Source organism: Meles meles, chromosome 2 (assembly GCF_922984935.1).
Source record: "Meles meles chromosome 2, mMelMel3.1 paternal haplotype, whole genome shotgun sequence".
Classification (NCBI taxonomy): Eukaryota; Metazoa; Chordata; class Mammalia; order Carnivora; family Mustelidae; genus Meles; species Meles meles.
In genome coordinates this window covers 102,521,662-102,545,597 of record NC_060067.1, presented here as the reverse complement: position 1 = coordinate 102,545,597, position 23,936 = coordinate 102,521,662, and the positions used below count along the sequence as shown (strand labels likewise).

The 23,936-nt window shown below is 49.4% G+C and overlaps 1 protein-coding gene across 4 annotated transcripts in view; it reads right to left on the bottom strand.

The window, feature by feature from the left end:
- Window positions 1-10,471: 10,471 nt before the first annotated feature.
- Window positions 10,472-23,936, bottom strand: part of LEF1 (lymphoid enhancer binding factor 1) — a 117,091-nt gene continuing 103,626 nt past the window's right edge. For 2 of the 4 annotated variants that reach the window (XM_045997886.1, XM_045997888.1), the window contains 2 exons: window positions 23,635-23,675; window positions 10,472-11,632 (listed from right to left, as the gene is read on the bottom strand). In XM_045997886.1, coding sequence (XP_045853842.1) covers window positions 23,641-23,675 — 35 coding nt within the window. In that variant the 3' untranslated portion in view covers window positions 10,472-11,632; window positions 23,635-23,640. The remainder of the gene's footprint in view (window positions 11,633-23,634; window positions 23,676-23,936) is intronic. The other 2 variants (XM_045997885.1, XM_045997887.1) reach the window with 1 other exon arrangement.

Below are 23,936 nucleotides of genomic sequence, written 5' to 3'. Positions count from 1 at the left end.
ACATCAGAGGCCCTCAAGTCCAGCGGCCCCAGTAACAGGGCTTAAGGGATGCGGCCGAGGTCGCGGAACTGGGTCAGAGCAAAATAGCACGTCTGAAAAATCTCAATTTCACACAGGGCTGTCCCCAACACGACTGTCCTTGTTTGGTGTCCTGGGTCACAGTTCTCATGGTTGAGAGATTCCCAAACCCCCCCCAACCCTCTTGTCATGGTCTGGTTAACTCTTTTCCTGACTCTCTAGCATCATGGGAAAATAATGCGGTACATTTCTACCCCACGTAGAGCCTGGCTTAGGAAACTTTTAGGGTATTCTTATAAAACATTTCCTAACGAAAGAAAGGAAGCACCTGTGACGCCACCACCGTGGCAGTACCCAGTCCCCTGTGGTTGCACAGGGCCCTGCTGCGCTCGTGCTGCTGCTTGACCTCGGCCAGGAGCCCTCACTTCCTTCCCGCTCTGACGGCAGGGCCAGGCCCGGGGCACTGGGACGCTCACCCCGGGAGCTGCAGGGCTCGCTCGGACCATGGAATTCCTGGATAGCGAGAACTCCCTGATGCGACCGCTGCCCTGCCGGGATGTCTGTTCCTGGCCTACGTGTTGAAGTGCACCTCTAGACCACCGAAAAGTCTGCAGGCTTGGCCTCTGCCGCCTCCACCATGCTTGGGGCTGGGCAGGAGTGTGAATATCTGTCGCCCCTGGCAGGCGGGGCCACTGTCCCAGTCCAGTGCACCTCGTCTCTGTGTCCCCCGCAGGCTGGTCGCTGCCCAGCTGGACTTGCTCAGGCCTCCGCTTCCCGGGGTGCACCCATGCTTACAGACTGGGCCTCAGCAGGGACCCCGGGGGCTCCTCGGTGGCCCTTGCATGGGAGAGGGCGAGTCTGGCTGGAGCCACCGGCCCTGGCCCTTCCTCCACGCAGCAAGTGGGGACCTCTGCTGGAATCTGGAAGGGAACTACCAGGCTTTCGGTCAAGAGAATGCTTATTTCCCCCTCTCTCCTGTCGTCCATCCTAGTGATACTTTTCTTCCTAGAAGAGAAAGGAATATGTGAGAGGAGAAAGAAAACACACCATGGGTGAAATGGCTCGCCGGAAAACCATCTGAGCTCCGAGCTGAGCCATCTGCCTGGACTGGCGTTCTGTCCAGCAGGATGGGGTTCTCTGAAGCACAGCTTCGGTGCTTCTCGAAGAAGTCTTTGTAAAGTCGAAGCTGTGGCCCTTTAATGTCTGTAAGATTCACTGTTCATGGAGGGGAGGGTGGTTGGCTCACTTCTCTTGACACCGTCCTAAGGTGTATATCCCGTCTGAGACTGTTGGATGGCGAGGTGGGGGGTAAGATGGGACCGGATCTGGGAGCTGAGAAACTTCTGTTACTTTATCCCGGTGGTACAAAATGAGGGCCCCTTGGGTGCCAGGGTACGGTGAGTTCTCTGGCTGTGTCCCACGTCAGCTTCGGGAAGCTCACTGGAGGAGGCCCTGCCGCTCACCGCGGGACAGCATCACGCTGCTGCCTGAGCCCTGGCTCAGACTCCGTGTGCGGAGCGTGCTTCCTCTCTTGGTTTGCGAGCTACACTTCCCACACGTTTGTGAACAGCCTTTTGTCTCGTCTCACCTCGATTTTAGCCCCCATAACATTTCAACCTAGGGAACCAATTAAGTCTATCTAAAAGTAAAAGGTGTGACTGTAATTTTGTGGGGCTCATTTTCTTCTTGGAAATAGGCATTGATGCTACATAAATAGTAATCTGAAAAGCAGAACAATGGAAAACATTTTTCTTTGAACAATGGAAACATTGCTACATTCTCAGCACATTTGGTTGTGTAAATTCTGTTTTTTAAAATTGGTCGATGGGGGACGCCTGAGTGCTCAGTTGTTGGGCATCTGCCTGAGGCCATGATCCTGGAATCACGGAATCGGGCCCCACATGGGGCTCCCGGCTCAGCAGGGAATCTACTTCTCCCTCTCCCTTTGTCCCTCCCCATGCTTGTGTGTGCTCGCTCTATATATGTACGTATGTGTGTATGTATGTATGTATGAAAAAAAAAATTGGTCAGTGACAGAACAAATTTCAGTTCCAGAAAGAAAAGTCCCATCACACATACTAATTCTATTTGGCATTTTATTTAGAATCACCAGCCGTATTTGTTGCAGGATTAATCAGCATCAATGATGAGCGGCATGGGCTTTGGGGTTCAACAGACTTGGGTTCTAGTGCTGTGCTCCACCCTGCTTTCCCTGTGTAACCTGGTGGTGAGGGGAGCTGTTTGTCGCCTGGGTGTCTCTGGTAGGATGGACAAAGTGACAGAACCCATCTTGGGAGGTTGTTGAAGACCAAATGGGTTGATGGATTACAAATGGTGAACACCCCGCCAGCCAGTTAGGCTCCTTGTGCCCCACATCCCTGACCGATCTGGAAGGGAATGTTCCCGAAAACCTGTTGCTTGCAGAGTCCCAAACCCTTTACACCTTGGGGGAGCGGGCTAAAGATTGAGAACAGGCCCCAGTCTCATGAAAGAGCCTTGGCGGTTAAGCTGTTGGGCCATCTGGGTAAAAAGATGAGGGCCGGAGCCCCATCCTCCGCCCTCAGCCGCCCCGGGGGGGTCTTTTCAGGCCCCAGAGAGGTGCTGGTCCCCGCTGTGAGGGCAGTGGGAGCGCATGGGGAGGCGTCCAGCGGACGTGGGGGAGGCGGCTGCTGCTGCTTACAAATAAGCGACAGACTGCTACTGACTGAAGACCCCAGGAAGAAAACAAGTGCCCAGGAGAGATGTGGTAGAGAAATAGTGGTGCACGAACAGGAGGAAACTTCAACTCCATTTTATCCTAATGTGGTTTGTCCAGGCAGAGCCCCTTTGCAGGCCAGAGAACGAGGCAGGCGTGGGTCTCACCGCCCACAACGGTTGCAGAACGAATCCGTATAAATGATGATTACCCTGGGTTTGGGGGTTAAGCAGACTTGGGTTCTGGGGCTCAGCTCCACGGTGCTTCTGTCACCGGAGTGTGGTGGGCATTTGCTCTCTGGGTGTCTCAGCGTGACACCTCAGCCTCACTTCTGTATATGCACTTACCGGAATGTTCCACCAGAAAATGTCGGCTGTTCTTGGGCAGGTGGGTATTAATTAGGAAGGAAAGCCCAGAATGGGAAGTGCTTCCTGCTACTTCCTTGTAAGCAGCCACTGGACTCTGAAATCCCAGGTTTAGAAGCCAGGAAACCCAGAAGTCTCCAAAACCAGGAGTGGGGGGAGGAAGTCCATGTGTATCTGCTTGGGGCAGTTTGAAGGACTGAGCCCCCAGTACCTCCTTCCGGAGCTGTGTGGGGGTCTTGGCATATACTTTCCAGAACCTTCCGGCCTCCTTGTTAAAGCTCTAGAGAAGGGCGAAGGTATAAGCTAGCGTGCCCTCCTCCACATGGAGCTGTGGTGGGCCAGGCAGACCGAGCAGGAAGCCACTGCCCAGTGCTGCCCAGTACCCACTTGCTCCCCACTTCCCCTGCTCCTCCTACCCCGGTTTCCCCCGTGGGGAAACAGGCCGTCTGCCCTCCACCGTGGTAACAGGTGAGACTCTGTCCCTTAACTGGCATCAGGTGGGGATGTGCGGCTCAGGGAAGGGAAACGGCAGAGGGCCGTCCCTCCCTGTGAAGTCCGTCCATGCGGCTGGCACCAGCTGACCCTATCCACACTCGCGGCCCAGGCCGAGAGCTAACGGCATGTGCACGGGCTCTGGGGACACCTGCTCCCTTTCAGCACCCTGTCTCAGGGCGGATTCGTCCAGGTGCTGGCACCCGGCTCTCGAGTCCTAGGCCCGTGGTAGGTCTCTTCATGCTTGTATTTTTATTTTCTCTGTTGTCTTTGTTAAGTCTTGGGCGTGTTAGGGGTTGACTTTTGCTGGGAGGGAGAACGAGTTTATAGTGCCCTTTTACTAAATTCACGGCTAATCCCAAATGCCGGGAGGCCAGTAAGGGACAGCACACCTCCCTCCAGAGCCTTCCAGTCTGCAGGCCCCCGACCCCCTCCAAAATGAACCACAGCCTCCTTGGGCCTCTGCGTTCCGGGGTCTCTGATTTACCCTTTGAACTCCCTGAGCCTGCCGGACAGACGGTGGGTTAGGGTGGAAAGCCTGAAGGAGGGAATAGAGACTGCCATCCTAAAGTCTCAATACAGTTGGAGTGGCTATGATATTGAGGGTGGAATTCAGGTGGAAAGCTCCCGGAAACAGGCCCACTTCTGCAAGGGCTGCCTGAAGGGTTTGGTCCCCTTGGACTAGGCACCAAGGAGAGTAGAGTCCCAGCTCATTGGAGTCTTAGAACTGGGAGTCTACCGCAGGCCTCGGCCACGACGCTGGTGTGTGCGAAAGTGATGGGGCTGTTCAGGCACTTCGAGGCTTTTGTATGCCCTTCGGTGAGCACCGAGGGGCCTCTCCAGAGCAGGACATGGAGGGCAAGCTCGATTTTAAAACTCAGTTACCCCTTCTCCGATTGAGCTGACTGGAAAGACCTGTGACAAAAGGGATGCTTGGCTGGCTCAGTGGTGGAGTGTATCAATCTTGGTCTCTGGGTTGTTTGAGCCCCACCTTGGGTGTAGAGATTAAAAATAAAGTCTTTAAAAAAAGACCTGGGAGCACCTGGGTGGCTCAGTCAGTGAAGTGTCTGCCTTTGGCTCAGGTCATGATCCCAGGGTCCTGGGGTCAAGCCCCATGCCGGGCTCCGTGCTCAACGGGGAGCCTGTTTCTCCCTCTGCCCTTCCACTGGCTCATGTGCACGCACGCTCTCACTCTCGCTCTCTCAAATAAAACCTGGGGGAAAAAAAAAAAACTAACAACAAACAGCCCAATTTGTAGGACTCCATTTTACTTTGGTTGCTTCATGCCTTCTATGGTAGAAAATATCATTATAGTATAGAACATAATTCAATGATTCCATGAGTTCAAATACGGAGACAAGCTGAAGACGGAGAAAAGAAAAGTGACTCATCTACGAATTCCGCTGTGACCACAAAGGAAAAACAGTTGTGAGAGTCATTCTGCTACTTGGATGCAGTATTCTCATTCCATCTGGCGAATAATACATTCCCTACCGACTTCCTCCGCACACTTAATGGGGAGCAGGAACTCAGTATAACCCGGAACATCTCCAGCTATGATAGATTAAGAGAGATGTTGAATGAACACATCAGAGCAGATGACCCAGGACGATCCAGATTCTGCCCTTTGGGTAGAGGTATTTTGTTGACCTTTGGTCCAAAACAAATTGGTTAGTCCTGGTTACCAACTGCTTCCGTGGGCAGAAGACATAACGCTCATATGCTCTATGGCTACAGGTGATCCGAGAACAACATGCTTCATACCGTACAAAACATGTTTAATAAAGTCTAAGCCCATTCAAAGGGAAATGCATGTGTGAGTCATTTCCTGTGTGCAGGCCAGGTGGCGCTCTCATTTCCCGCTCCCTGTAGCCCGTGGGGGTCTGTGACCTCGCTGTTCAGCCCAGGAGGAAGCGTGTTTGCAGGGGTCAAGTGCACAGCACCCAGAAGCGCTGGGAGGGGATGCTGTTCCCCTCTGTGGGACTCCAAGCCCAGGCTTTCCCCACTGGGTCCCCTCTGTCCTAGTGGAAGACCCTGTTTCCTTGCCTTGGGTGCAGTCCCAGCTGACCTCCTCCAGCTCCTGGAACACTTGGCAGTTGTCAACAGGAACTTTCCCGGTTAAAACACCGCTTCTCAGGGCAACCTCTGAGCTGCTACCTCCGTGTTTTGCCTAAGGGAGCCCCTGACGGTCACCATGTCCTCCATTTCCCTTCGTTAACTCCTTGGAGAAAGTTACGAGGAGAGACCCAGACATTGAGATAAATGATCACACAGATCCGTGCGTGTTCCCATCTGAGAACAAACGAAAGAGGCAAAAAAGAACTTTTTAAAAGTCTTTTATTAAAGTTTTTTAAAGTCCAGATTACCAGTCAGAGAGAGGATGCTTGTACGTGAGAACAGGAGAACACTCGCAGATGCTGAACAATCTTAGTGGAAAACCTTTTCTCTAGGGTCTTGCCCATCGGCAGGTGCTCGGGAAGACTATTTCAATGGGCACATCAATCATTGCATTTTCATACCCGGTCATTACTGCCGCCCATGGGTCTGCTGACGACACCCACCATTCGCATTATTCCTTCAAGTGTAAGTCAACAGCAAGTTTTCACTTGAGTTCTTCGACTCTGACTGAAAGTTATTAATTCTGTATTACCTAGCACATAGAAAGTGCTCACTTAGGTTGATTCGTGCCAGCAATGTTTATTCCAAGTAGTAGCTCTTGCATGCCCCCCCCCCCCCCCGGTCTGCTCTCCATTCCAACGACTCCTGGTTGCAGAGCGAGGTCATGCAGGTCTTCCCAGTAGAGCACTGTTCAAGTTTGGAACAGCTGCTTCCAGAACGGTACCTGATAAGCCATGGCCCGCCTGCCAAGGATCTTCTTTTGCCCACAATACATTTAGAATCACATCTTTCTATTCCAGTTAAGATGCTCATGTGTGGGGCACCTGGGTGACTCAGTGGGTTAAGCTGCTGCCTTCGGCTCAGGTCATGATCTCAGGGTCCTGGGATCGAGTCCCGCATCAGGCTCTCTGCTTAGCAGGGAGCCTGCTTCCCTCTCTCTCTCTCTGCCTGCCTCTCTATCTACTTGTGATCTCTCTCTGTCAAATAAATAAATAAAATCTTTAAAAAAAAAAAAAAAGATGCTCATGTGTATGGGGCGCCTGGGTGGCTCAGTCATTAAGTGTCTGCCTTTGGCTTGGGTCATGATCCTAGGGTCCTGGGATCGAGTCCCGTGTTCGGCTCCCTGCTCACAGGAAGCCTGCTTTTCCCTCTCACACTCCCCCTGTTTGTGTTCCCTCTCTTGCTGTGTCTCTGTCAAATAAAATTAAAAAAAAAAAAAAAAAAAAGATGCTCAGCTGTAGTCAAACTATTCAGTTTCTACTAAAAAACAGCTTAGATTTTTGTGTATGTATATATACCTAGAACTTAGCTGGGGTTTTTTGAAGTATAATATATAACAGATTATTGGTGTGTGTATAATATAGTGATTTGATATTTGTAGATATTGTGAAGTGATCACCATAAGCCTAGTTCACATCACCATCCCCATAGTTGCAGAAGTTCTCTTTTATGGGAACTTTCAAGATTCTCTTAGCAACTTTCAAATATGCACTGCAGTATTATTAACTGCAGTCACCGTGCTGCACATTGCATCCCCAGAACTTACTTAAAGACTTTATTTATTAGCGGTGACTGCTAATAAATAGCGGGTGGAGGGAGCGAGAGAAGCAGACTCCCCACTGAGCAGGGAGCCCGATGCGGCACTCGATCTCAGGACCCCGGGATCATGACCCGAGCCCAAGGCAGACGCTTCACTGACTGAGCCGCCCAGGCTCCCTGTCCTCCCCATCCCAGCCGTATGTTATTACTGGAAGTTTGTACCTCTTCACCCATTATTGCCACCACCCCATCTACCCGCCTCCCCATCCTCAAGCAACCCCCGATCTGTTCTCTGTATCTGTAAGCTCTTGGTTTTCTTTGAGATTCCACATCTAAGTGAGATCATGCAGTATTTGTCTCTGGTGGACTTACTTCAGGTAGCGTAATGGCCTCACAGGTTCTACCCATGTTGTTGGAAATTCCATTGTGCATATTATACCCTATTTTCTTTATGCATTTCTCCATCAGTGGATATTCTGGTTGCTTTCATATCTTGGTGACTGTAAAGAGTGCTGCAATGAATATGGGGGTGCATGTATTTTTTTGAATTAGTGTTTTTGTTGTCTTTGGGTAAGTACCCAGAAATGGAACTGCTGGATCCAATATGGTAGTTCTTTTAATTTTTTGAGGAACTTCTACACGGTTTTCCACAGTGTCCGCCCCCGTTTACATTCCCATCTACAGTGCATGAGGGCACCACATCCTTCCCACATGTGATTTCTTGTCTTTTTGTTACCAGCCATTCCAACAGGTGTGAGGTGGTATCTTTGTGGTTTGATTTGCATTTCCCTGATGACTAATGATACAGAGCATCTTGTCATGGACCTGTTGGCCATTGGTTTGTCTTCTTTGGAAAATGCCTGTTCAGATACTCTGCCTGTTTGTTTAATCAGAGTGGTCCCCCACCTCCATGGAGTTGTAGGAGTTCTTTATATAGTTTAGATATTAACCCTTTAGAAGAACTCCGAAATCAAGTTTCACAGGGCAGCTCTTGACATTCCCCAGGTTTTTATGTATGGAAGATAATATCCTGTGGCAGAAGTGGTAAATGTAATTTGTAGAACAACTGCTATGTCATGTGGAACATTTAAGTTTCTCTTTTCTGTCAGAACCATGCATTACTCCCTCCAGATTTTTCTCCTTTAAAAGGAAAGCCACACAGGCATCTTGTTATTGCTCACAGGCCCTTGATTAGAGGTTTCCATGTTGTCGCAGCCTGAGACCAAACTCTGGAGGAAAAAATTATTGTACTTGGGACATCTGTAGTCATGAAACAGTTCAAAGGCCCCTTCAAACAGCTCACCAGGTAGTTGCCAGCAACCTTAGCAACTGCATACACTAAAACCAGGAGGAAAACACCCCTTCGTAAGGACCAGCGTGCCAGCTGTGACCTCAGAGGAAGGCAGCGTTTCCAGAGAGGCTGACCCATCCTCCTCCTCTTGGCACAAAGTTCATCTCTGAGCTTGCAGGGAACGGAGCCAGATCACTCCCAGATCAAATGAGGCAGAGCCGGTGGTGCGTCCCTCTGCCCACAGCTGCCCCCAGGATGCCTTCCCTTGGGGCTGTACCCCTCGGAGACTCCCAGCTCTCCTTGCCCGCCCTGCTGCCTGCAGAAAGCAGGGTTTTGGCAGAGCGGGCCAGGAATGAGCACCGAGCTCTGACATCAAAGATATCTGGGAGAAAAGGTTATTCTAGAAGGAATGTAGAAAACTAGAAGGGAACCAAGTTGGTGGAAGGAATGACTCAAAACCCCAAACAATCCATTTCTTCAGCATTGTTTACTGTTTTTGTTTGTTTTTAAGATTTTATTTATTTGACAGAGATCATAAGCAGGCAGAGAGAGAGGCGGGGTGGGGGGGGCACAGGCTCCCTGCTGAGCAGAGAGCCCGATATGGGGCTCCATCCCAGGACCCTGGGATCATGACCTGAGCTGAAGGCAGGGGCTTAACCCACTGAGCCACCCAGGCGCACCTGTTTACTGTTTTAGGTCATAAAAATGTAGACGAACTACTGAAGGAGAGATGACTGAAGGGGCTTTGGTGGTGTTCCATTTTCAGCTTCGCGTCCTTGCTCTTACTTGAACAATTTTTTTTTTTTTTTAAGAGACTATTACTAATCAGTTTCCTTCTAAGATCCAAGGGGAGCCAATCACTGTATTGGTCTAAGTTTTTTCTACTCACCCCCTCCTCTAAAGTAACCCTTAAGCATCACCTCCTACACCATTTTGTTTAGATTTTCTAGTTAACTCCCAGAAGGAGCTTGAATGGCAGCATGAGACTGGTTCGTGTTATTAAGAAGAGTCAGATGATTTTCAAATGAATATGAAACCTCTCTAACAAGTAGGTCTCCTGAGCGTAATGGAGTTTCCCCTGGTTCAAGTTCGGGACTAAATGATGAGGAATTGGAGAGGTTCCAGAGGATAGTAATGAAAATGATTAAAGGACTGATGATGAAAGGTTCAAGGAGTTGGGATCACTTAGCCTGGAGAAGAGAAATTGGAGGGGTGAGTTAATGGCAGTCTTCAAGTCCAGTCCGTGGAGTGTTAGTACAAGTGTGGTTGCCACCTGTTCCCCAGCTGTACCGAGCCTGGGAAAGGGAAACCGACGACGCTTTCAGCAAGAGATGAAAGTTAGACCGGGGTATCGGTGGTTCTCAAACTAGTTCAAGATATGGCAACCCGCAAGATACTGGTTTTAAACTTTAAATATAGTTTTTGCTAAATCAGCTACTGATTCATGTGCCAGCCTAATAAAAGCTTAAGAGAAAATTATGGAATAGAAACTGCAAACTGGGATAATACTGACTTTTGGGAGAGCAGTGGGAGGTAAAACCTACCTTCAGCACAGGACCCCTTGCTTTGGGGAGTCCTGTTTTGAGAACAGATGAGCTCTGATGATGGAAAATGACCTGCGCACTCGCTGACGGCTGGAGCCCATGAGGCTGGTCTTTGGTGTTCAGGGAAAAACATCCTATCTGCATCCTGGTGACCGTCTTCTTTCCACTGGCCCCCTTCTATGTCTATACCTGTGAGGACTGCATGTCCTGGAGAAAGGGGAAGGTGCCCTCCCACAGCAGGGGCCGGCCTGCCCTGGGAGAAGGCTGCGTGGCGGCCCCCCTCGGGTGTGGAAGAGCCAGCTTGGGTCTGGCCCGTGGATTCGGTTTGTCACCACCAGCTCTGGAGTGTCAAGGAACTTCACTCTTTAAGGAAAGGACATGTTGTTTTAAAATGTTTTATTACAAAGCTTCTTTTAAAAAATGCTCAGCACGTTAACTCAAACTGGAATGACAAACGTTAGATGGCAGTTTGGGGCAAAGGCTGTGCCTTGTTATTTAAAAAAAAAAATGGGTACATCAATGCTCATTTTAACAACTGGCATAAAATCCCACTAATTGGCTAATAAAAACAGATACAAATACAGAACATTTAAAGTAATAACAATTCAAGTGCTGGGCTTTTTACAACAAGGGGGTGAAAAGGACAGAAATGAAAATTCACTGCAAACCGGCCTGCTGAAAGTATCGGTTAAGGTTTACCACTAAACAAAGGCGATCAGAAGAAAAAGAAAATGAACTAGGACTGCCGACTGCTACTGACAGGGTGGGTTTGGCTGTTCTGTGTACTTAGCTCTATCAAACACCTTACAAGGACGGAGAGGCCACTGTCACAAGTAATTCACAGAGAAGCCACTTGTCTGACAAGATACCGCTCAGAAAAGGGCGGCTTCTTTTCGTTTTTTATTTCAGACTTTTCCAGATCTTGGAATTTTACTCGAAAGCTCATAGCTAGCAAAATATACAACAAGAAAGTTTAAACTAAAAAGTGAAAATTTAAAAAAAAAATTCAAGTTAAAAAAAAAAGCAAACACAAGATCAATCCTTTTGCACTGTTAAATAAAAGCTTTAGGAGAAAGGAGGATGGGGGGAAATGAAGATGGAAACAAAGAGGGAACTCTTCCACAAAGTCCCCCCGGGACACTGGTGATGGCGGGCTGGCTGCCGGCTCCCGTCGCTCCTGGCAGGCCGATGTAGCCAAGTTACTGTCCTTGCCAAAAGGTTACAGGTATGGACGTAAGACGCTCTGGGAAGTGCACGCGGAGAGGAGGGAGGGCAGCTGCTTGGCCTGCTAGCATTCTCGGGGGCTCTGTACTTCTTGTTTAGGAAACCTTTTATGCTTTATTTTGGAACTTGGCTCTTGCAGAAGATGAAAGGGGGTTTGGCAGTGATTGTCTTTATGGAACAGCGTCTCTAGCATTGACCTCAGCGTGAAGGTGGTGTCAATTCTCCACTGGGGTCGACTGGACAAGCCCTGGAGACAGTCTGGGTTTTCAACAAGCTTCCATCTCCAGCAGAGGTCCCGGGGTCGCTGCCTTGGCTTTGCACGTTGGGAATGAGCTTCGTTTTCCACCTCAAGAAGGAACAAATGAGATGCTATTAGTGTGCATGTGCACAGGCCTTTGGCCTCTGTGGTATACAGTACGTGTCTTAAGATCTCTGCTCTTAAGAGTTAGTCCACTTTGTCGACTGGGTGATGGCTAAAATGGCTAGCCCTATGGTAGCCCTAAGTCCTCGGACTACGTTAGAGGGTAAGTCTTACTTAATGGAGACTTTGCTTTGGTTCCACATGCGTGAGCCCGTGTGCACAGGGACATGGAATGCACAGAACCCCTGGTGGGCTGAGCACTGTTAGGGCCATCGGCACTCCAGCGAGCTGCTCTTATCATTAATGCAACTACTATCAACACTGTCCCTCAAGAGTACGGATGGAAGCTGTGAAGAAATGATCTATGTATGTAGGCTGCTACTGAAAAACACAAAACGGGAGCAAATCAGCCACAGAATGTTGGCGACTGTGGAGGCCTGCAATGCCCATTCCAGTTCCCATTCTCCTGTCGAACTAGCCTTTCCCTGTTTAGCAGGCCAGCACCTGCTACAGCCCTGTGGGGTCTGAAATTTCAGCAGCATACAGAGCCTGCACACAGGAGAAGCAAAGAGCCAAGAAGGACCCTACCTTTCCAAGGATAAAGGAGAAAAGCCTGGACCCATGGGGAAGGCAGCCCACAGACCCCTATTCACATGTGCTTTTGCAGCACAGATTTTCAAAGGTTTGGCTCACGCTGCTGTTCCAGATGAGGAACGGCCTTACAGGCCTGGGCTAGGAGCCACCAGCAGCTGGGGCCAAATGGGGTGATCAGAACGGACTGCGTGCTGAAGGAGTCGGGATGTCCCTCTGCCAGGATCCAGCCCCACCCCAGCACAGCTGAGGACCATGCCCACCTCCCGCTCCTGCTCAAGGAGGCCGCACCGTCTGGGGCAATACCACACACTTCCAGCCCCCACGCCGTCCTGGCCTTCCCCTGCCCACCCAACCCGCAGGGCCTTGTCCTCTCCCTTTTTGGAGCTGAGCACACTCACGTGATTACTAAGACAAATTGGGCTGTCCAGAGTGGCCAGGCGCTTCCCTGGGAAAAATCTCAACATCTAATAAAGCCGTTGCTTTCTACAGCCTCCTAACTTCCCACTGTTATTTCATTATTTCAGTGTCCTCTTACTGATCCTCCTAATAACATAACTAGTACTCAAATAAATAGGCCAAGAATTTGTCTTTGCTGTCAAACAAGACCGACCAAATGCGGTTGCTTCTTTAAGATGCAGGACCATTGGGGCAGACCAAGTCTTACCTCCAAAGGGGAGACACGGGGGCCTTACAGAGTTGCTCTATAGATATAAAACAGGTCAAATCAAGATTCTTTTCAAGAAACCACAGGCATGAGGCTCCGGAGACTGAAGACTTCCCACATCTAAGGCTTCAGTGGGGGGCTGTGGCTGGGCCGGGCCAGGCGAGCCCCAGCGCAGCCCAACCCACCAGTGAAGTCGGTGCCATCAAAGCCGGCAATTATGCTCCTGCTTCAAAGGCGGCGCAGCAGGGCCCATCGTACAGATGTTAAGGCTTGGGCTCGGCCAGAGTCCCTGCGCCGGCCAGTCCTCGAGGGTTTGGAGATGGCACACGACAGCCCCCTCTGCCACCCACCCCCACCGGCCAGCTAAAAGCTCTGAAGTTCTCCTGGACCAAACTCCAATCTTGACAAAAAGAGGCCACCAACCAAATGGAACCTGGAACTCAAATGGGGAGAGCCCCAGTGGTCAAGGGGCAGCTGAGGAAGACTGCCCGAGTGGCTCGATTTCTGGGCAATAAACAGCACTAACTCCGAGGCTTTAGCAATGTCCAGGCCTTGATGCAAAAGCAGGGAAGGAGGGGAGATTCCTTCTCTGTAAGCTCCAACGTGAGGTGCTGTTGGAAGATGAGTGCTTCACCAGCCCGCTCCTTGGGGTCCACAGCCTAGCCCCCTGCCCCAGGCTGTCCCCCTGCAGCAGAGGCCAAGGAAACAAGCCCTTTAGTAAGGATGAGGAGGAGAGGAGGGTCAGCTCAAGCTGTCGGGGCCAAACTGGGGGCAGCAGAGCTGGCCTGTAGGAACCACAGGGAAGACCGGACCCCAGCCCCGTGACTCAGGTGATATCATTTCCTTGTTCAGAAATGCTGAGGATCCCGAAAAGATGGGCTAGAATTATAGATCCTTCTCCCCCCTCCCAAATGTTACTAGTAAAGAGGAAGAACTTTAAAATGTTTTTAGTTATTACCTGAAATTCAAGGGGAGAGTAGCAGAGAGAAGTTTTGCAAGAGGTGAACAGAGGCAGATTTTAATTGCAAAAACTGCCTTAGAGCAGCACGCCTCACGCCTCACGCCTCACGCCAACTACCTAAGTCCTGGTGCCTGGCCCAGGGGCAAACTGACAGAAACCTGTTATTTCAGGACGTGAACTCTCCTGTTGCGCAATGCCGTGTCTCTGAAGGAGTGTGGTGTGCAGGGCTAGAGCAGGCCGCCACAGGACCCAGCGTGACCCGCCCTGGCATCGCGGAGGACACTGAGGCACGTGGTCATTAAATGATCGGTCCAAGGTGGCGCCTGGAGAGAACCCAGGCCTCCTGGACCCACGGGGGTCACAGCCTCATGGCTCTCCTCATGACTTAAGGGTGGCCTTGTGTGCACGCTGGTGAGGGAGAAGGAAGGAAAACAATGTCCGCGGAGTCCTGATGCGCCAGACACCAGGACAGGTACCCGGTGTGCACGGTGTCCTGTCATCACGATGGCTCCCTGAATTCTTACCCATTTACAGATCAGGAAATGGGGCACTGTGTGAGGTTGAACAACTGGCCTAAGGTCACCCAACCTCTGGGTGGCAGCATTCTCTCTTGAACCCTAAATATAATGGCTTCTGCACCATATCCTGGAGCTAAATGATCATTCACTTTCTTCTCCCCTGCCTACCTTCCAACCACCTGTTCGTCCCCAGTCCACAGCACTGCAGAGGTGGTGTGCATTGAGCTCACTGCCCGGCCCAAGACGTTACGCTCTGCTAGAAAGCAGGATGCTACCGAGGACAAAGGGCATAAGACGTTAACTCTGAAATTTAAATCTCCTCTAAGATGTAAAGTATAACCTATAAAAACCAACTCCAGCTCCTTGTAGGTGAACACTGCTCGGATTTTGGAATAAGGGAAAAATGATACTACGTGGTGAGGAAGGCTGGCACGGATCTCCTTTCTGCTGCTGAGGTCAGCCAGAGTCCCGGCCGGGGAGACCAGTCAGTCTGCTAGCCACAGGCTGGGACACGGGCGGATCCCCAGAACTGGGAGGAAGGGGTGGGAGGAGGGGAGCAGCCCGAGGATGTGTGCTCGGGTCCACGTTCTACAGACGGAGGCAGGGGTGCTGGATCTGTGCAGCTGCCACGCCCCCGTGCCCACAGGTTATTCAAAGTGAGTTGTCAGCGAAAGCAGACTTTGCAGTGTTGAGAGGACCCTGAGGCAGGCCCGGAATCATTACTAACTTCTCTGGGGGGAGATCTCTAGCTGCGGCGATCGGTTGATCGGTTTCCGTTGCGCCTGCTCTGTGGGCACACAGATCTCATTGGAGGGCTGTGCCTCCCAGGGCAGGTCCTCCAGAGCCTTGCTGCTTCTGGAAACAGTACAGAGATCTTCTCGAATAAAGGGTGGAATAAGAGATCCTCAAAACTTCATTTTAGTTCTATAAATTGAAGTGCTTGAGGAAGACAGTAACTAGGTAGACCCACCTTATCCTCCCACCTCCAACTTCTTTATCCAATTCACATTCCTCTGTACGTCTTCCCCTACCAGAGATGCTAACTTCGCCTTCTAAACATGAAGCAACAGAATCAGCACGTCCTTGTTTTTTTCTTTTCAGACCCAGATTTCCCCGTTAAACACCTGTGCGTGTGTGCATGTACTCAGGTGTCTCAGCACGGGGGGCCCGGGGAGGCACCAGTGTGCTGTGGGCTCTGGGCAGAGCTCCGAGGACAGCCCTGGGCTGTACTACCCTGTTATCTCAGGTAAGTTACCAGCTTCCTTATCTGCAAAATGGAAACAGTAAGCTCCCCCTTCATAAAGGAGGTCATGTGTGTGGTGAGCGGGCAAGTGTTCGGCATCTGCAGGACATAATAAAGGTTTGTTACTGCAGCAGGTGGAGACTGAGGGGGCACAGACCGACTAATGCAGGCTGGAGCCCGACCCTGCTGCATGGCGGCCACGGGGCCCTGGCCCCGTTCCTGGGGTTTGCTCACCAGCCTGCAGGCCTGACATCTCCCCTGCCCAGGGCTGGCCCAAGAGCAGCACGAGGGACCCCAAGCAGGGGCATCTCTCAGAACACCCGCGACACAGAATATGGTCCAGAAATGTCTGTTCTATTCCTGAGGCTCCCAACCTCAACATGTCTGAGGTAATAAGCAAGATTAATACTATTTATAGAACTTTGGGTGGAAAATTAAGACCAGTAGAAGACTTCTGCAAGATGTCTCTTAGGAAATATAAAATATCTCCAGTAATTGAGAAAAGTAATCCCAAAAGGGCAGCAAAAATTTGTTATATTCTCAAAGAACATACCTAAAATTTTAGAAAGTGTCAGGTTAGTATGAATTAAAACTTAAGCAAAAAGGTAAGCAGTACTGTCCCACTGAAATGCTCTCATTTTCCACTCTTTCTGCCAAAAAGAACCAAGCTCACGGATGTTGTAAAGCAGGGTCCCCCTCACTCATACGGATCTCAGTTAGTTGGCAGCCTCAGTCCTAAAGAAGACAGTTGAGGAAAGCAAGCAAAAAAAAAAAAAAAAAGCCTCAAGTTGTCAGGGTGCTATCGCAAAATTCAGGCACAAACCCAGCACACTTTACCTTTCCTTGCAAGAGGGTCCTCCATATCCCAACTCAGAGCCCATCTATTTTTAACTCACAAATCATTCAAATAAGCTTCTTTTCCTTGTTCCTGAATCTACACGACAGACCAGAGGAACCTATCACTTTAGGGGAGCGCAGAGTCCCTGACGACTAAGACACGTGAATTATGAAGAGCAGATTTCTTAAAATCCCACCTTACTTGCTATCACTTAGCATAGCGGCAAACAGCGCCCATTCCTTGTTAGCATACACTATGTGCTCTGTAAAATAACGGCAGAAAGTATTAAGAAATCCTTAATTTCCACGTACTCTGTTGAAAGAGATCGAGGTTGCACTCAAGAGTTAAACAAATTACATGTTTTCATACTTAAAGTAGTAAACCCAGAGTTCTCTGGGAAACTATTACCCAGAAGGGCTCATTTCCTCAACAGTTCCAGATGGCTCATTGAGAAAACCATTCTTTTTAAACCAAATTTGTCCAAAATAATTTTCTTGTTCTATAAATTATTCTTAAGTGCATTGATCTTAATTCAATTGCATGCTCTTTCGTGAACAATACTAAATATTACATGTCTCAAGAGGGTTTAAAGGAGCCTCTCCCTCTCCTATTATTTGTTAAAGGCACGTGACCAACCTTGGTAGCCTACGGTCCCGTTCCCTGTTTGTTTCCCCAGGCAACTTAAACACAATTCTAGCTCTCCTGACCATGAAAGAGGGGAAAGGAGACAGAGAGGACGCTGCAGCACAGGAGAGATTTTTAAAAGCTCTCACCTGTGCCTTCGCTTGGGCAGGGCTGGCGAGAGACGATCACCCTGTCCGCTGCTCTGGCAGACCCGAGCCAGCTGCTTCCTGGTGAGCGGTAGCAGACACGTGTGGGGTTGCTGCCTAGCTCCCCTCTGGACTGTCCCAACTCCAGCACAGCTGTGATGAGAGCGATGTGCCCCAATGTGACTGTCCCCTATGGCTATAGCTGATGATGGATGGGTTTAGGCCGAAGTGTGACCCACACTGGGCTGAGCGGAGTCCCTTCCTTGGAATTTGAATCTTCTCTTTGGGACCTGGACGCTAACAATGTGAAAGCTTGGGAGTCCTGGACATGTGGATCTACGAACTGAGGAAGTTAATCTACAGAAGGGAGGAGGAAGCAATTCTGGGGGACAGATGTAAGAACAGGCCCTCTTCTAGTCCTCTCCCTGGGCCATGTGCACTGTTGTCTTGGCTCCCACGAGATGCTCCCGCATCCTTGCAGTGGGCTTCCCCATTCTCCTTACTCCAACATGGACGGTCTCTTCTGGCCATCAAAGGCTTCCATCGTCTGAGTCAGTATAACGTGTCCTAGAGAACGGTCAGAATTGGAAAACCTGCATTCCACCCAGCAGAGTCTAGCCACACAGGGTCGTGATGCGGCCATCTCTCCCTTCAGGACAGTGTGCCCAAGACTGCCCTTCCTGCCAGACGTCTGGATTTTCCTTCCTGCATGTTCTTATTACAGAGTTCCTAGTAAGAGACATTGTAATCAAGTGTCATTGCCTTGTGACTCCTCTACAAGGTTTCTACGAACTTGTGACAAGTTTAGCAGGAATCTGTGGACAAACATACATGGAAGGAAGTCAAAAGAAGGCCGCTGCCTCAGACAGAGAAGGCGTCATTCGGGAGCCTCCCAGGCTGCCAAGATCTCCGTCTTCTAGGAGAGCAGCCTGCCAACCATGACACGACAGATGCCACATCAGATGTCATACCAGCAGCCACCTGGCAAGATACCAGGCAGGAGGCTCCCCTCTGCTCTCCCCTGCTGCCCCTCGCCAGGCTGGGCCTGCTGCAGGGGCACACTGGGCCCATGTGAGCAGGGTGTCACCTGGCGCCCAATGGAGGCAGCACAGCCATGCCTGCCACTGCTGCTCTGCCCTACGGGGTCCTCCCCATCTGATGGCCCCCCCGACTCCAGGCCTTTGGCGAACTTCCTCAGAGCCCCTAGCATGTCTCCTGCTTGTTCAGTGACAATTCTAAGTGCTTAACAGACTTAGTGCCAAGCATGTGACAAAAAGATGAAAAGCGGAAGGCAGGGTGTCATTTTTTTCACTTTCCCATTTTCAAAGCATTAATTTTTACTTTGAGACTGGACAAGGCTGAAATTCCTCTGTTTCTGACCTTCTTATTTTGTTAGGGCTTGGCTTTGCTTTCTAACTGACGGGTCAACCAGAAAAATACCTGCAGGCTTACTGATACCTAATGACTACATCTGCTCTTGGGGCACAGAGCTCAGAGCAAAGACGAGGCAGAAGTGGCAAACTCACCAGGGCGAGCATCAAAACTTTTTCTCAACGAGACCACTAAACACAGACTGCTCCCTGACTCCAGGAGGGCACGGGTTCTGGAAGACCTTCTTCAGGCCTCAGCCCCATGGCCAGTCCTGAAGGGGCCTCCAACCCTATGCTGCGCTCTGTAGGGAGGCTGTGTAAGCCCCTGTGGCCCCAGGTCCCCAGGGCTCCATTAACAGCTCACCAGGCTCCCCAACATCACCCGCCAATGGAAAGTTAGAGTTTTTAAAAGACGTAAATCCAACTGCTGCATTGTCTATGGCACTAGAAATGACCTCTCCCACACACTTCTTGGCCCCAGGGATATAAGGCAGAAGTAAAAAACAGAGTTTTCTCAGTTTGTCAATTATGCAAGGTAGAGATTACACCAAAGTCAAAAAGCTATGTTTTTGCAAGTATGTTTGCATACGGGTGCCTGTGTGTATCTCTGTGTGTTTCTATTCTAGATAGCTGGTTCTTTCTTTTCAGCTAGCTCACTGACGTAATATAATCAAGTATTCTGAGGTATCATAAAAATATCTTTTCAGTTTATGTGATTTTAAGACGGGATGTTTGTATTTGTTTTGTTAAAGTAAATGTTAATAAGCCATTTAGGTTTTTAAGTTGGTAAACTTGGGAGTGATAGTTCTCTCCAGCTTTTCAAAAATGCAAATTCTTTGCTTCTTTAACTCCTTAGGAATCTCGATTAAGTCAGGAAGAAAGGGAGGTTCAGTATTTGACGAGGATCTCGGACTCCCGACAAACTCTTGAGATGTTACGTTCTCCAAATAAACTTGTACGGAAACACTGGAAACTCCCGGCAACTCGATCACTGTTCTGTCAAACCCAAGAATTCCTCTCGTGACCAGACAGCTCAAGGGTTACTTATTCCAGGAAGGCTTCCTTGATTTCACTCTGATTTAGGTACTTCTTATTCTATTTTAGCATAAGGCATCCCTCTCCTTTATAGCATAAAATGTTTTTATAATTACCTATTTTTATGTCTTTATCTTCTTAAATTAAAAGCTCCTCCAGGAAGAGTCCATGGAGAGTCCATTTAGTAAGTAACCCCACTGCCTAGTGCAGTCCCTGCCTTGCAAGTGGTCCTCACAGATGTTTGACAAACGAAGAAGGGATGGTGTTTACAATAGTGGCCTTCCAGGTGGACACAGAGAATGTGTGCAGGCTCCTTCCCCAGGACCCTGGGCTTCCAGCATTCTGACAAGTGACAAGTTAGTCCTAAAAGCTAAGGATGAATCTGGCTTTCTTGAAAGACTGCACAGCTTGGGAATGTCTAACCTCTATAACCTGGAAGAATGTCATTCATGGAGCCCATTTCCGATTATCCTAAAAGTTGTTGAAGAGCGCTGAGACTAGGTTGATAATTCATTTGTTTCAACTGGGTTTCACCAGAGTGGGTGTGTTTATAAAGCCTGGAAGTAGAAACATATGGAAACACGGGGACTCGCTGGGTATATGAGGACCTGCTCACAGGCTAGTTTCTACTCGGGCTGCATGGGGCACCTGCAGCGATATTTCCCACCAGAAAATGAAAGCATCAGATGAAACATGGATCTTTTAAGAAGTAGAAATCCAAGTTTTGGGGAGTATGTTTCTGTTCACTGAGGAGAGCCTCTCCTTATTAAGTGGGGGTGTTTTCCTTACTGTGACTAGTCCTGCACTAGTTCAGAAGAATGAGAATTCTCTAGCCTTGGTGAGACATGCGTGGCCACCTGAGCTCAACGAGCTAATACAACAGGACACCAAGATAGTGTTAAGTTTCGTTGTGTAGCTAGAGAAAGAAACGCTCTCACAAAATCTCTGCGTATCGGAGTCACGGGATGTTCCCCTCCTGGGCATGAGGTTCCAGCAGCTCTGCCTCATGGAGGGGAAGACTTAGCTAATGCTCAGCAACTTCCCTCCAGACCCGAAACCAGTCTTGGGAGATTTCAGTCCCCACTGTTGGCAGGATCAGCTCTAATGGAACATCTGATCTGGGCTTCGCTTGTTCTGACTGGGAAGCCAGCACTCGTTCGGCTGTAGTCTGGCAAACAAGGCACCAGGGGCTCACGTTTGTGGGAAACCCAATCCCCAAACTAGAGGCAGTGCTTCTGAGGTGCCCATGCCAGGGAGGAGGGGGGAGGCAAGAGGTGACCTACACAGAACTGAAAAACAGCCATACTGTCTACATGTCGTTTTCCAGACCAGACTGCTGCTTTGACAGAACCACTCAGAGAAGGAGGACTACAAATCAGTAAATACAAGAGACCCAAGTCACTTCGACGACACTGGGAGGCAGTGTAGACCATGGCAGAGCTAAACAGACCTGGCAGCTGGGAGGCAAGCTGATAGGGGGGAGCTCAGAGGCCTAAGGACCCAGCGAGGAACCTAGGTCTACCAGCTTTAAAGGACCTACCCCAGGCCTCACATGGTTGGGGAGGGTGGGAGGTGCATCCCAGAGCCTGGGTGGCCTCGTTCCCAGTCTAAGCCCTTTCCACAGCACAATGCTCGGCTCCCCACTTCTTTCGTTTCTCTGCCACTGCTCTATTCCAGAACCACACACAGAATACCCTCCATTTTTCAGGGATAACCAGCTATCACCTTCTCAGAAGGGCCTTTCCTGACCACCCCACCTAAAGCAGACCCCCAAGTCAGTCCCTGTTTTATTTTTATGACTGCGCTCATAATGTCCTGTTAATGCAGTACCTGCCCTCAGCCATGTAAGTACTACGAGAGCCTCGCTCAGCATGGGCTGTCTGGCGTCTGTTAGGTACTCACTAAGTGCTGACCACTGAGGAAACAAGTCAACCACCTTATGTACAGAAGTTTCTGAAGTCCCAGAACAAAGGGGAAGGGCAATGGCAGAAACAGTATCATTCCTAATTTACTGAAATTTTTATGAATGTAAATCAGGAGCTCCTCCCTGCAGTTCTGATCAAATGGCTGGCAGTGCGGCTCTCTGAAAGGAGGTCAGTGACTTCAAAAGCTGCAGGATCAGCCCAGCAATGGCAGCAAGAGAAACACTAGAGACTCTGATAACATGAAGGACACCAACCAACCAGAGTAGCTGCTGAGACTGGGGCAGAGGCGGGGTGCACAGGGGAGGCACTTTGTCTTTCTTCGTCTGTGATACCAGTTTTCAGGTATCTTATTTGGTCATCTGTATGAAGGGATGATCCTCTTTTCAGAGAAAAGGCTGCCCCTCAGCTTAGAAGAGTTTTGATATCCTAAAACTATAATGATGGTATTTTGAAGAACCTGGGGAATCTGACTCAAGATCAGGAACGTTTCACAGAGGGGAGGGCAACTGGGTTAGGTCTCAGCGATGGAGGGAAGAAGGCAGGCATATAAGATACATGAATAACCGTCGGCGGTGGGTGTTACTCCCATTTCACAGTTGAGGAAAGTGGACAGTGAACAGCTCAAGGAGACGGCGCAGGCAAACAGCTGACTGGAAATTCCTGTCTATCTGGTACCAAAATGTCTACAAGCTTCTCTGGGAAAGTCCATTGAAATTTCAGCACCAAAATGAAGTTCTAGAAGATTAAGTGGGGGTCATCTGGTTCTAGCAAGAATCCAATGATCTGCAGGCTACTGGTCTCTCCTCAGAAACACTGCAGACCTACCCTCCCTTTCTCGGCAGAGGAAGCGGGCTTTGCAAGCAAGGGGCAGCATGTGCGGCAGCGACGGTGTGTGTGGGGGACGGCTAATAATCTTGTTTGGACTGAGCCCAGGACTCTCAATGGCTAGGATGGAGGAGAGGAAGAGAGACCAAAGGGAGAGGCCAAGAGATGGTACAGGAAGACAGAGCCACACTAGCTGGTTTGCACTTTATTTTCCAGACAACAAAAAGCACTGACTGTTCTCAAGTTGGGAGGTGGCAAATCGATTTGTGTTTTAGCAAATTCCTCTGGGAGCAACCTGGAGGCTCAATTGGCAAAAAAGAAGCTGGAGGTGGGAAAATCATGCAAAGGCTATTCCAATAATCCAGACAGACAGTAAAGTGGGGGCTGGGGCCATGATGAGAGAAGGACTCAACCAACACAGGCCACGAGGACAGACCCAATGGAACCTGGATGTGGGCAGCTGGAGAAGGAGCAGAATTGAAGGTAGCTCCTTAGGGAACAGGTTGTCACTGGAAAATATGTCAATGTATGTGAATTCAAAGCTCAGCATAACTAAGTCAACTTACAAAGCCAGGTTCCCACCAGGGCTGGTGGCCAGTTGGTCAAAAATATGGTCACTACAGTAAAACAACAACAACTAAACATCACCTATGAATACTTGACTGGGATCCAGCAATGCTCACCAGTAAAGAAAAGCACCTGATTGCAGAATAGTTAATCAAGTCTCCATGCCATATTTTTAAATAATAGAAAAAGTACATACAGCCCCTCTTCCTCACTAGAAATAGATTACTTTTAAGTATCTACATATCATCTCCACTGGAAAGAAGTCTCTGGAGCAAGCCCTTCTGAGTCCTGGGCTGGAATGGGTCTGGGCGCCTCACACACAGCCCTGGGCTTGCAGAGTAAGAGGCCTTGGTGGTTTTGTCCTGTTTTTCCTTCCGCAGGCAGATTTGCCACTGGTCAGTAAGGAACAGCTGAGAAGAGTTAGGGGAAAGGGAAAAGAAGAAAGATTAAAGGGGCAAGAGGGGAAGGAAGAAAAGAAGAGAGAAACACATACTATATTGCAAAAACGTAGCCGGTATAAAAACCATCCGATTTTTTTAAAGCACTAATTGGATTTTGATGGAGTTTCCTCTTTAAAGGAGCAGTGTTGAATGCATCAGCGCGAGCAAGGAGATTCACAAGCAAGTTGCCCCTGTTTATAACTAACGTCAGCAGGAGGACCAGAGAATCGTTCTTACCATGTTTCAGATGTAGGCAGCTGTCATTCTTGGACCTGTACCTGCAGAAAATTGTGTCTTTAACAAATTTTTATTGAAGAGGTTTTTGTACATTCCAAATACGTAGTAGCTACAACATCATGTGGACTCGTTTGCTTTACTTTTTATGGTTCTTATACCAGCCGTTTTTATTTGTGCAGTACAAGTAGCGGCCTTCCTTTTAACCAAAGAAAAAGTAATAAACAGGACCTCACTGGCTGATGCCTTGAATTAACGTCCAGGAAAGATAAAACCTGTTGTCATGTTTCGCATTTTCAGAAAAC